General features: G+C 46.9%; 2 protein-coding genes across 2 annotated transcripts in view; both read left to right on the top strand.

Moving 5' to 3' along the window:
* The window catches only part of Nipsnap1 (nipsnap homolog 1), a 19,698-nt gene extending 10,736 nt beyond the window's left edge, over positions 1-8,962 (top strand). The window contains exons 5-10 of the mRNA XM_004628050.2: positions 2,354-2,424; positions 2,528-2,668; positions 2,967-2,998; positions 3,350-3,444; positions 4,926-5,009; positions 7,860-8,962. Coding sequence (XP_004628107.1) covers positions 2,354-2,424; positions 2,528-2,668; positions 2,967-2,998; positions 3,350-3,444; positions 4,926-5,009; positions 7,860-7,924 — 488 coding nt within the window. The 3' untranslated portion in view covers positions 7,925-8,962. The remainder of the gene's footprint in view (positions 1-2,353; positions 2,425-2,527; positions 2,669-2,966; positions 2,999-3,349; positions 3,445-4,925; positions 5,010-7,859) is intronic.
* Positions 8,963-10,026: 1,064 nt separating this feature from the next.
* Positions 10,027-11,324, top strand: part of Thoc5 (THO complex 5) — a 40,631-nt gene continuing 39,333 nt past the window's right edge. The window contains exon 1 of the mRNA XM_023711423.1: positions 10,027-10,142. The gene's annotated coding sequence lies outside the window, so the exon portion shown is untranslated. The remainder of the gene's footprint in view (positions 10,143-11,324) is intronic.

Raw genomic sequence — 11,324 nt, 5'->3', positions numbered from 1 at the left:
CTGGCATGTGGTGCTGGGGGATTGAACCGCGGTCCCTGATGCTTTGCCAAGCTAGTTCCAAGTAGGTGCTTTAGACCACTGAGCCATCTCTCCAGCCCAATAAATAAATGTTTAAAAAAAAAAAAAAGCAAACAAATGAACTACATTTTGTACATCTCGAACTCAGGACCTTGTGCTTGCCAGACAAATGCTTATGTGCTAAGCTAACTCCCTGATCTTCATTTTATGCATCTTGAAGGGTAGCTGGTTAACAGGCCCTTTGGACTATACCCTGGAGTAGGGTCATATTCTACATTTTAATAAACTGGCTTATCTTCCATGGGACCACGATAATTGTCAGCAAGATTCTTCCTAGGCCTATGATTCCATCCTTGTAACTTCTCTGTTGTTTGCCTTCATTAGGTTAATCCCTTTTCTCTGGGTCAGCATCCTGGTTTTGGTAGCTTTTTTGTTATTTCCCTTGGGAACAAGACCTTTAAATTATTGTCAGGAGCTAAATGTTTATAATCCCAACACTCTGGAATCTTAGGCAGGAGAGTTGTAAATTCAAAGCCAGCTTGGACTACTTAGGGAAACCCTGTCATAAAACACTAAAAAACAAACAAAAAACACTGTCAGGACATTTTTCTATATGGGAAAAATCAAAGTACAGGTGAGGGGTATGTAAGGAATAGGGAGTACAGATTCTGCTCTTTTATAAGAGTCTCAACTGGACACGATGGTACATGCCTGTAGTCCAAGTAATAGGGAGACAGAGGCAGGAGGATTGTAGATTCAAGGCCAGCCTGGGCTACAAAGTGAGTTCAAGGCCAGCCTGAACTACATAGTGAGATCTTGTCTCAAAAAGAGGGGAAAAAAGGGGGGGGGTGTCTTCCTATGTATTCCAGGCTGCCCTTAAACTCATGAAGATCCTTCTGCCTTAGCTTCCAAAGTGCTAGATTACAGGTATATGCCACCATGTCTTGACTTTCTTTTTTTTTTTTCTTAATGTGATGGTATCTCATTCTTTTAATTTTCCAGTTTTTGTTTTTATTAGTACAGCTTTACACAGGGGCTGGGGAGATGGCTCAGTAGAATAAGTGCTTGCCTGGCAAGCGCAAGGCCTGAGTTCAGTCCCTAGTTCTGAAAAAAAAAAAAAAAAAAAAATACAGCTTTATAGTACATAATAATTCATCATGGGGAGTTGGCATACGTATATAGCAAATCATAATAATTTTTACCTCCCTTTCCCCTTACTCCCTCCCTTTTTTTTTCTTTTTGTTAGTTTTTATAGTACTAGGGATTGAACCAAGGGTGTTCACACAGAGCTACAACCCCCCCTTTTTGTGTGTGTGTTTCAGTACAGGGTCTTTGTTTTCATCCTCCCCAGTGCTGGGATTACAGGCATGCGCCACCACACCCAGACTCAGTTCCCAGTTCAGTGTGCCCGAGGGCGGGGCATGTAGTACCAGGGATCGAACCCCCTAATCCCTGTGCTTGCCTAAGCAGGCACTTAGTCCTCTGAGCTATCTCACCAGCCATATACCCCTTTTTATTATTTTGCGACAGGGTTTTAAAAAGTTGCCCAGGCTGGGCAAACTTGCTGTTCTCCTGCCCTAGCCACCCCAGTAGCTGGGTTTACAGATGTGTATCATTGCACCCAACTGGATTCCGTTTAATTCACTGACCCAGAATATCATATTAACCCATCAGAACTGTCTTCTTGGGGCTGGTGAGATGGCTCAGTGGTCTAAAGCACCTACTTTAGAACAAGCTTAGCAAAGCAAAGGGACTGTGGTTCAATCCCCCAGCACCACATGCCAGCCAGCCCTGCCCCCTGGTGGGCTGAGCTGGCCACACACACACACATAAATAAATTAAAAAAAAAAAGAACTGTCTTCTTTTATCTATCTATATGCCTGGTGATCATCCTTATGCATTTTGCTGTTCCTAGGATACAGGATATATCCAATACTTTTTGGTTCTTTTGTTTGTTTGTTTGTTTAGTGTAGGGTTGGAACCCAGGGCCTTGCACGTGCTAAGTGCATGGTGTACTACTGAGCTACACGCCATCCATAGCTAAGGCTCTCACTGCTCTTTAAGGAAGGTTGGGCAGGAGCATTATCCCCATCTTGAGGGTGAGGACTTACATCTTAGAGGAGGCAGAGGCCACCTGGAAGAGCTGTGGCTCAAACCCAGATCTCCTGGACTGATATCTTAGATCAGCCCCACCTACTGCTTCCTCACACCAAAGCCAAGGGAACTCAAAGAGTCCACCACTACCATACATACATACACACACACACAACACAGCCTTGTAATAAACCAGGCAGGGCCCAACAGCCCCTGACCTACACCCCACCCCCTCCAACAGTGCATCTGTGGCGCTTCTCAGGCGGCTACCCGGCCCTCATGGACTGCATGAACAAGCTCAAAAACAACAAGGTATGTCAACATCCCCCTGGTGACCTTTTCTGGCTGCCTATGGGGCACATGACTGGGTGGAGGGCTCTTGCTGGCTGCTATGCCCATAACTCCATGCCTACAGGAGTATCTGGAATTCCGAAAGGAGCGGAGCTCTATGCTGCTGTCCAGGAGAAACCAGCTGCTCCTAGAATTCAGCTTCTGGAATGAGCCACAGCCTAGAGCAGGCCCCAACATCTATGAGCTGAGGACATACAAACTCAAGGTGCCCCCCCCCCCCGCCAGAGTCCTGCTTCCCACTGTCCCTGCTATGATGCTGCTTTGCAAGTACCTGAGGGGCTGGGCCCTGTGTCCCAGTGCCTAGACTGGGGCTCTGACCACCCTGTCCCTACGAGCTCAGAGCAGAAGTCCATGTGTCTGTGGGCACCTGGGCAGCAATGTGAGTCAGAGCCTGTGGATGAGGCCCGTGGAGCTGGGCAGGCAGCAGTTCTCATGTCTGGCCTGTGATGATGCTGGAAGCCAATGTGGGGCTCATTTCCCACCTCCCTCTGGTTCTTTTTCAGCCAGGAACCATGATTGAATGGGGGAACAACTGGTAAGTGCTGGCACTAGGGCTAGCGGCATGGGAAACCCTGCTCTCCTGCCCTACCGAGACCCCTAGTGAGCCACTTGCCCAGGGCCATATCATAAGAAACCTAGCATCCTCTGCCACTCATGGAGCCATAAAAGAACCCAACCATGAGGTGTCAGTCTCCTGGAGGGGGTGAGGCCTCCTTTCCTGGTGGGAAATCAGCCAGCAGCTGCACCTCCATCGTTGCCCAAGCATCTCAAGGACCAACCATAGGCCCTATATCAGTTCCTTTGGGTGGCCAAGGGATCATCTAGGGCCTCCTGGGGAGTCCCTTTGTACTGGCCTGGCCTCTTCCCCATACTCTGCTATCTCCAGGGCTCGGGCCATCAAGTACCGGCAGGAGAACCAGGAAGCAGTGGGCGGCTTCTTCTCGCAGATAGGAGAGCTCTACGTTGTACACCATCTCTGGGGTAGGTCAGGGACTTTCCATGAGCCTTCTGTTGGTTCTCTCTCTCCACTGCCATTAGTAGACAACAGGGATACATTAATGCATGCATAGAAATCATACTCTTATAAAGGGAGATGCTAAATTAAGATATAAATTAAAAAAGATTAATTTCAGATGTGTACAAATAATATCTGTAGAAGAAAAGGCAGGTAGAGATGATAGAAAAAACAGGACTTACCTTGGCTTGGGCAGGTTAAAAAAAGACACACACCCTTACCCCCCAAGAGGCAATAAGTAAGTTCAGATATAAAAGATGAGAAGGAACCAGTTTTGAAGTGCTGGGCAAAGGCACCACAATTGAGAAAACTTGTTTTGTGTTTTGAGACAGGTTCTCACTGTGTAGCAGATTAGCCTTGAACTAGTATGTATACAAGGGTGGCCTATAATTCAGTCCTTCTGTCTCAGTTTCTAGAGTGCTGGTGTTAGGCATGTGCCACCACACCCAGCTGCCTTTGAGGTTTGAGGGATAGCGTGAGTTAAGGAAAGAGGGAGGAGTTGGGCTAGGCGAAAGGGGCAGACACTACATAAACTGAGGCTGACAAGCCATGGGGATGAATGGGGCTTTATCATAAATGTAATACAAGACTGTGACTCCTCTGGCTGCTGTGTGCTTTTCTGAGAGTGCCTGGTAGAGAAGCAAGGATCCACAGATGCTTACCCTAGTTCAGGCAGGCGAGGATGGGGTCTGGCCATGAATAGTGACTGTGGGATATAGAAGCGCCCACGGAGTTAGAGTTGAGCCTGACTAGTGGAACCTGAGGATGAGTTGTTGGTGGGGATTTGGGGACAAAAGAGGAAAAGATTCCAAAATTACTCCAGGGCTCCTCTCTGAGCAGTTGGGGCTGGGGAGATGGCTCAGTGGAATAAGTGCTTCCCTGGCAAGCACAGGTCTGAGTTCAATCCCCGGTTCTGCCAAAAAAAAAAAGAGGTCTAGGAGAGGAGCAGGTCAGAGGGGTCCCGAAATGTCACATGTGTCCTGCACATAAACATTCTAGAGTCAACAGGAGAGTATGGGGCTCAAAGTACAAATTTGGTTAGAAGTTGTGAACATGTGTACTTCTCAAAACTCTGAGGGTCTTTCCCCACCACAGGGCCATTGTGCTATTCTTTCCACTTGGACTGCTTTTCCCTAACAATTCACAGCTGGCTTATTTTCTTCCTCATCTGAGTTTACATTTTATCCTCTTGGAGACATTTTGTTTTCATTGTCATCATGTTTCTCTATCCTGTCTGTTTCTTTTCTATACACATTATTAAATATTTATAATTATCTGAAGTTAATCTTTTCATTGACTTAGACGAGATTGATAGCAGACTCTGCTTGTGATAGCCTGAGGCAGGAAGAGATGGTGGCTGGGTTGGGGGCAGTAGGTAGCAGCCCCTGTGTTGGAGAAGGGATCAGATCCTCCGTGCCTAAGGAATGAGCCTCTGCCTTTACCACAGCTTACAAAGACCTGCAGTCCCGGGAGGAGACCCGAAATGCTGCCTGGAGGAAGAGGGGCTGGGATGAAAACGTCTACTACACAGGTGGGCACCTCCTCTTGCATTCAGTGGGGCCTTTGGAGGTCATCTACTGGGAGCCCTGTCTGAGGAGATGGGAAACATGGGGGGAGGGGGTACTAGAGATGGTACTCAGGGCATTTGCATTGAGCTACATCCTTAGCCCTTTAAATTTTTTTTTTTTTTTTTTTTTTTTTTTTTTTTTAACATACCCTTAGGTTTAGGGAAAGCTTAGTGGCACAGTACCTGCCTGGCAAACATCAGGTCATGAGTTCAATTCCTGGTGCCAGAAATTTTTTAAAAAGTACCCATGTGGGATGATGCATGTCTGTAATCCTAGTACTCAGGAGGCTGAAGCAGTAAGATTGCTGAAAGTCTGAGGCCATCCTGGGGTACAGTCAGTTCAAAAACAGCCTGAACTCCATATATTTTGAGACAGGGTCTTGCTTTTGCCCAAGTGGGGTAACAGCAACCTGCCATCCTCCTAGAGTACTGGGATTACAGGCATGTGCCATGGAGCCCAGCTGGGAACTCTAGTCCTAAGTGAGTGCTCTGTGGGACTGTAATCCAGCCAGGTGATTGCTGAGTGGGAGCTGCAGAGCAGCTATATGCCCACCATCACCTTGGGGGCGGTTCTGCGCTGCTGAAACTGCTTCTTCATCAGTGAAATCCCTCAGAGGCAGCGGAGAGAACTTAGGAACTAATTTATGACAAGTGCTTTGCCCTCACTCTAGCATAGAAGCATGCAGCATTTCTTTCTTTCTTTCTTTTTTTTTGTATTTTGTATTCTGTGCAGGGTCTCACTACACAGATTGGACTCAGAGTAATCCTCCTGTTTTCAGCCTCCCCAGCGCTGGAATTACAGGCGTGTGCCACCATGCCTGGACTCAGTTGCCAGCTCAGCACACTGGGGGCCGGGGCTGTGTGACATGTCATGTCAGGGATCAAACCCCAGCCGCTGTGCTTGCCTAAGCAGGTGCTTAGTCCACTGGGCTATCTCGCTGGCCCTAGCATTTCGTCTTTTTGAGCAATTTTTTAGTCAGAGTATTCGCCACTGCTAGAACCTGGAGTTGGTTGGCATTCACAGAGCCCTTACTATGTGTTAGGAGGGAACTATGGTGGTGAGTGGGTAAACATCTACAAATAAAAACCTGTCCTTGCCCTTGAACTTTTGGGGAGCTGGCACACTTCCAGCTGGTGTGAGGGGAAATGTGTGTACTGAAGGAGGTGGTAGCCTTTCATCATGTTCTCAACAACAGTATCGACATCCGCTGGGCACTCACTGGAAATGCCATCAGCTCCTCCAGCATCTACGAAATCAGGATCTGCATTTTTGGGGGGCTGAGGGTATGTGAGACAGGATCTCGCTGTGTAACCTAGCCTGGCCTCAAACTCAGAGCGATCTTCCTGCCTCAGTCTCCCAGGGACTATGGGTGATGTCTATGCACATTAAGGTGTGAAAAGCTCTGAGCAGCAGAAGAGTCTAATGTTCTGGGTGAGCTCCCCCCCCCCCTTGCTATGAGACAAGGTCTCACTATGCCATTTAGGCTGGCCTTGAGCTCGCTCTGTAGCCCAGGTGGCCTCAAACGTGCAATGATCCGTCCTCCTGCTTCAGCTTCCCTGAGTGCTAGGATTATAGGTGTGTGCCACCACGCCCAGCAAACATTCTGGATGCTCTTGAGCTGATCTCTAGGGTGCAACTTCCATCTGTAAAGTGAGGCAGTTGGACTAATTCATTACTTTTCAAGCCTGTCACTAGACCACTCCCACACACCTTTTGTCTCAATGCTAGGATGCTATCATACTGACTACAAATCTTCCATCCTTTTTCTCTCTTCCTTCCTTCTTTCCCTCCTGCCTCTCTTTTTTCTCTCCTGCCTCCCTAAGGTGCTGAGGATTGAACTCAGCAATTCATGGACCTTGCCTGTAATAATAATCAGACTACTACTGAGCTACATCCCCAGCCTTACAGTTATTTTCTTTATATCACCCTACTTTGTCATCGGTATCTGAGAAAATTTTTTTCCCTTTTTTTTAAAAAAATTTTTTTATTTATTTTATTTATTTATTTTTGTATTTAGTACAGGTAGGATCTCTCACTACACAGATCTCTCCTGTTTTCAGCCTCCCAAATGCTGAGATTACATGTGCATGCCACCATACCCAGTCTCACAGATTTTTTTTTTTTTGTACTGGAAATCAAATTTAGGACCTTGCACTGCCAGGCAGGTGCTGTGCTAAGCTATATCCCCTCCTTTAGAAATAATATTTTACTTTGCCATTGTTATTTTTGTGGTGGTAGGAATGGAACCCAGAGCCTCACATGCTAGGCAAGCATTGTTCCATTGAGCTATACCCATCTCTAGACCACTTATTTTTCCACATATTTAGGGAAAGATGTGATTTTTGAAGAATGTTCATCTCATCACCACCAAAGTCCTGCCATGGTCCTTCTAGGAGGGCATGAGGCTTTCTTCTCTTAGCATCTGGTGCTTCTCTTTAGAAGCTTATATCAAAAAAACAACAGGGGCCGGGGAGATGGCTCAGTGGAATAAGTGCTTCCCTGGCAAGGGCAAGGGCAAGGGCCTGAGTTCAATCCCTGGTTCCGCAAAAAAAACCAACAAAAGCTGGGCATGATGGTGCACACCTATAATCCCAGCACTGGAAGGTTGAGGTAAGAGGACTGTTTCAAGTTCCAGGCCAGCTAGTGCTACATAGTAAGTTCAAGGCAAGCCTGAACTACAGAGTAAGACCCTGTTTCAAAAAAAAAGCCTGTGTGTGTGTGTGTGTGTGTGTGTGTGTATGTGTGTGTGTGAGAGAGATATGCCTGCCTTAGCCCCAAGTGACAGCCACATCTCTCTCTCTCTCTCTCTCCAGTCCCCTTGGTGCGACACATGGAGTCTCGGATTATGATCCCTTTGAAGATTTCGCCTCTTCAGTGATGATGCTGCTACCTCTTACCTCTTTCCCCTTCACTCTCAGGGCAGCCTGGGACAGAGGAGCTTCTGGTCCTGCTGTCTTGCTTTTCTCTAGGCTCTGGGAGGACTCTTGACAGGTAGAGCTCAGCTCAGACAAATAGGACAAGGTTCTGAGGAGTTATAGTTCTGTCCAGGTACTTCCTGCCTTCCTTGCCCACCTCCTTCCTTCTGCTGGAAGTAGTTTCTAAGTTCTCTAAGCAAAAATTTTAGGTCTTCTCACATTTCCCCCTTGAGATTCCTCACCTCAAGGCCTCCTGTTCCCAGCTATCACTGTGGAAATCCTTGGTTTAGCTAAATTGCAGAAAAGATAGAATAACCAGTGGTTAGAAAGGAGGAAGTCAGACCAGGTCTGACCCTCAAGAATTCCGTCCCCACTGGGTCACCCACTTGCTGGACAAGTAAATCTGAGCCACATTCCTCCTGCTGGGGAAAAGCTTAGAACTGCCATGAACTTTCAGCTGTCAGGAAGAGACGCAGAATTCTACGCAGGGAGGTGAGAGAATAGGAGTGTTTGAGAGCAGGAAAGATACGGAACAGAAACCCAGAAGGCACTACATAGAATTCAGAACTTGGGATATGAATTGCAGGCTTTGGAATACAGAATTGGGAAATAAATAGAACAGAGATGACAGAAGACCCCTGGGGGTGGGGGGAACTAAATACTAAACAAATGGAGAGAAACTGGTTTCCTTTTACATGAGGTTCAAATTAGAGTATGTAGTTCTGGCCTTTTATCTGCCCCTTCTTCCTGCAGGCAAGACCACAGGCCAAGGCCTATAATTTCATCATACTGCATTTCCTCTTCTCTGCCTGACATTTCATCAATCCAACCCTCAAATTTTCCAGAGCCATCAGATCTGTGGAACAGGTTCAGTGACTCTAGGGACCTCCTCAGTAATCCCCCCAATACCTCATAAACCCCTAGGTAGCTTGATTTTTTTGCCTCCCTACCAGGAAAACGTGCTAGAGTTGCTGATGGAACCAATTAAATATTTACTCTAAGCTGCAGTGTCATTTCTTATCTGCAAAGAACTTCAGCAGGTACCCAGGGCAGGGCAAGGCAGAGCCTGGCTGATCTGCCCTGCTGGAAGGTACTGTATTCCTAGGCTACTCTAAGGGAAAGAATTTTCACTGTCACACTAGGGCATAAGGATCTAACTTCATAAATAGGTATTCATAACAGGAGTGTTTCTTCTTTGTCTTTTTTAAGGTAGTGTCTATGTAGTTCAGGATGGTCTCCAACCTGAAATAATTCTCCTGCCTCAGCCTCCCAAGTGCTGGGATTACAGGTGTCCTCAACCATGCCCAGCGTGAACAGGAGTGTTTCTACCTTGAGATAAGGGGAATTTTACACCAAAAATCCTTGGCTCTGTCTTACAATTCAATCCAGTAGTAGGAAACGCTGAAGCTTTCTAATCCTGCATTCAAAGCTGGGCATGGTACCACATTCCTGTAATTCCAGTACTCTGGGAGACAGAGACACAAGGACTGTAAATTCCAGCCCTGCCTGAGCAACTTAGCACTTAGAACACGTCTCAAAATAAAAATGCCTGAGGATATACCTCAGTGTGAAGGCCCTAGGTTCACTCTCCAATAATTAATATTGCCTCGGCTTTCCGAGTAACTACCTTTTTTAATTTTTTTCTTTGATACCGGGGATCGAACTCGGGAGCAAGCGTTTAAGGCAAGGTCTCATTATGCAATTCAGGCTGCCCTTGAGCTCCCTTTGTAGCCCAGGCTGGTCTACGAACTCTCAACAATCCTTTTGCCTCAGCCTCTTGAGAGCTGGGATTCCAGGTGTGCGCCACCACACCCAGCCTCTGAGTAGCTACAATCTTAAACGTACCACAAACTCATTCATTGAACAAATCAGCAGTGTCCATTAACTTCTGGGCTCAGCGGTATGCGCTGATAAAAGCTTTGTCCTTAAACCCCATTTCCCGGTTTTTAGGGCACCCGTGAAGCCGCTCCCTAATGGGAGCCCGCTGCTTTTGTGTTTCCCACAACGCCTTGCGGTTCTCGCGAGATAAAGCGCCCCGGCCTCCCTCCAGGCTTCCGTACCTCATTTCCGGCCAGCCGCTCCTTCCTTCTGTGTCTCTGTGGTACTTGCTGCGTGGTTCCCACACTGCCGGAAGTAGTTCGCTGGGTCGGATTAGTACGTCGAGCAGTGAGTGAGGCTGAGGTGAGGTTGAAAGGGAAGTAGGGCGGCAGGGCACTGGGCAGGGACCTCCTGGACAACCCAAAGGAAAGGTTGCACGTTCATTTCACAGTGCGGATACCTGTGAGGGAGCGTAGTGCTGTTTTCTGATCAGGAATATTTTCCTTACGATATCTTGTCCCATTTTGCAGCCTTCTGATGACAGTGGGAACAGCTCTGTGTGTGTGTGTGTGTGTGTGTGTGTGTGTGTGTGTGTGTGTGTTACTAAGGATCGAACCCAGGGTCCCTTTTTAGTTTTTATTTTGAGACGTATCTCACCAAACTTGTGGTCCTCCTGCCTCAGCCTCCTTAATAGAATTACTGGCATGTGCCAATATACTCAGTGCGTTCTATGTTCATTGTACATTTATGGTAGGCAGGCACCCTATCTTGCCAAAGTTGGGATTTCTCACACTTAAGACTTTTGAGTCCCACCTTTGGGGATTTTGTTTAATCAGTTTATTAGCTTCCCAGTACTTCTCAGAAACCCTACTAAAGGTTTTTAAACCAGTCGCTGTATTTTGGACGAGGTTGCTGGAGACTGAATCCAGGAGTACTGATGCTCTACCATTGAGCTACGCTGTCTGCCTGCCTGCGTGCTCGCTCGCTCGCTCGCTCTCTCTCTCTCTCTCTCTCTCTCTGACGGGAACTGAGTTTTTTTTTTTTTTTTTTTTTAATCTATTTTGTGGAACCGGGGATTGAACTCAGGCCCTCGAGCTTGCCAGAGAAGCACTTATTCCACTGAGCCATCTCCCCAGCCCAATGAGATGTTATTGAGGTCATCAGAAGTTTAAAAAAAGAATTGAATCGCCTTAGGTGTCCAGCATTATGTAAGACCACCATTCATGTACCATCTAAAGCCCCATCCTAGATCATGTCCATCACCTTGTTCAGTGGGTGTGTTAATGCCCCTGACAACCCTTGAAGTATAGACTCACTTGATTTGTGAGGAAAGTAGATCAAGAGAAAGGTGACGTGACTTGTCCCAAAACTCAGAGCCATAAAACAGTAAACTAGAGATTCTGACGCTGCCACTACCGTTGTTGACTTACTTAGTTAGTGCTGGCAAAAGATGAATTAGGTAAGGAAACAGGGAATTTGGATTTCTTTCAGTGCATTGTGAAGAGTGGTAAAGATTTAAAAACAGGAATTGGGGGCCGGGGAGAT

Source organism: Octodon degus, unplaced genomic scaffold (genome assembly GCF_000260255.1).
Source record: "Octodon degus isolate 3935 unplaced genomic scaffold, OctDeg1.0 scaffold00021, whole genome shotgun sequence".
NCBI lineage: Eukaryota > Metazoa > Chordata > Mammalia > Rodentia > Octodontidae > Octodon > Octodon degus.
Note: the sequence above shows the minus strand (reverse complement) of the source record. Positions and strands in the feature narration are given on the sequence as shown.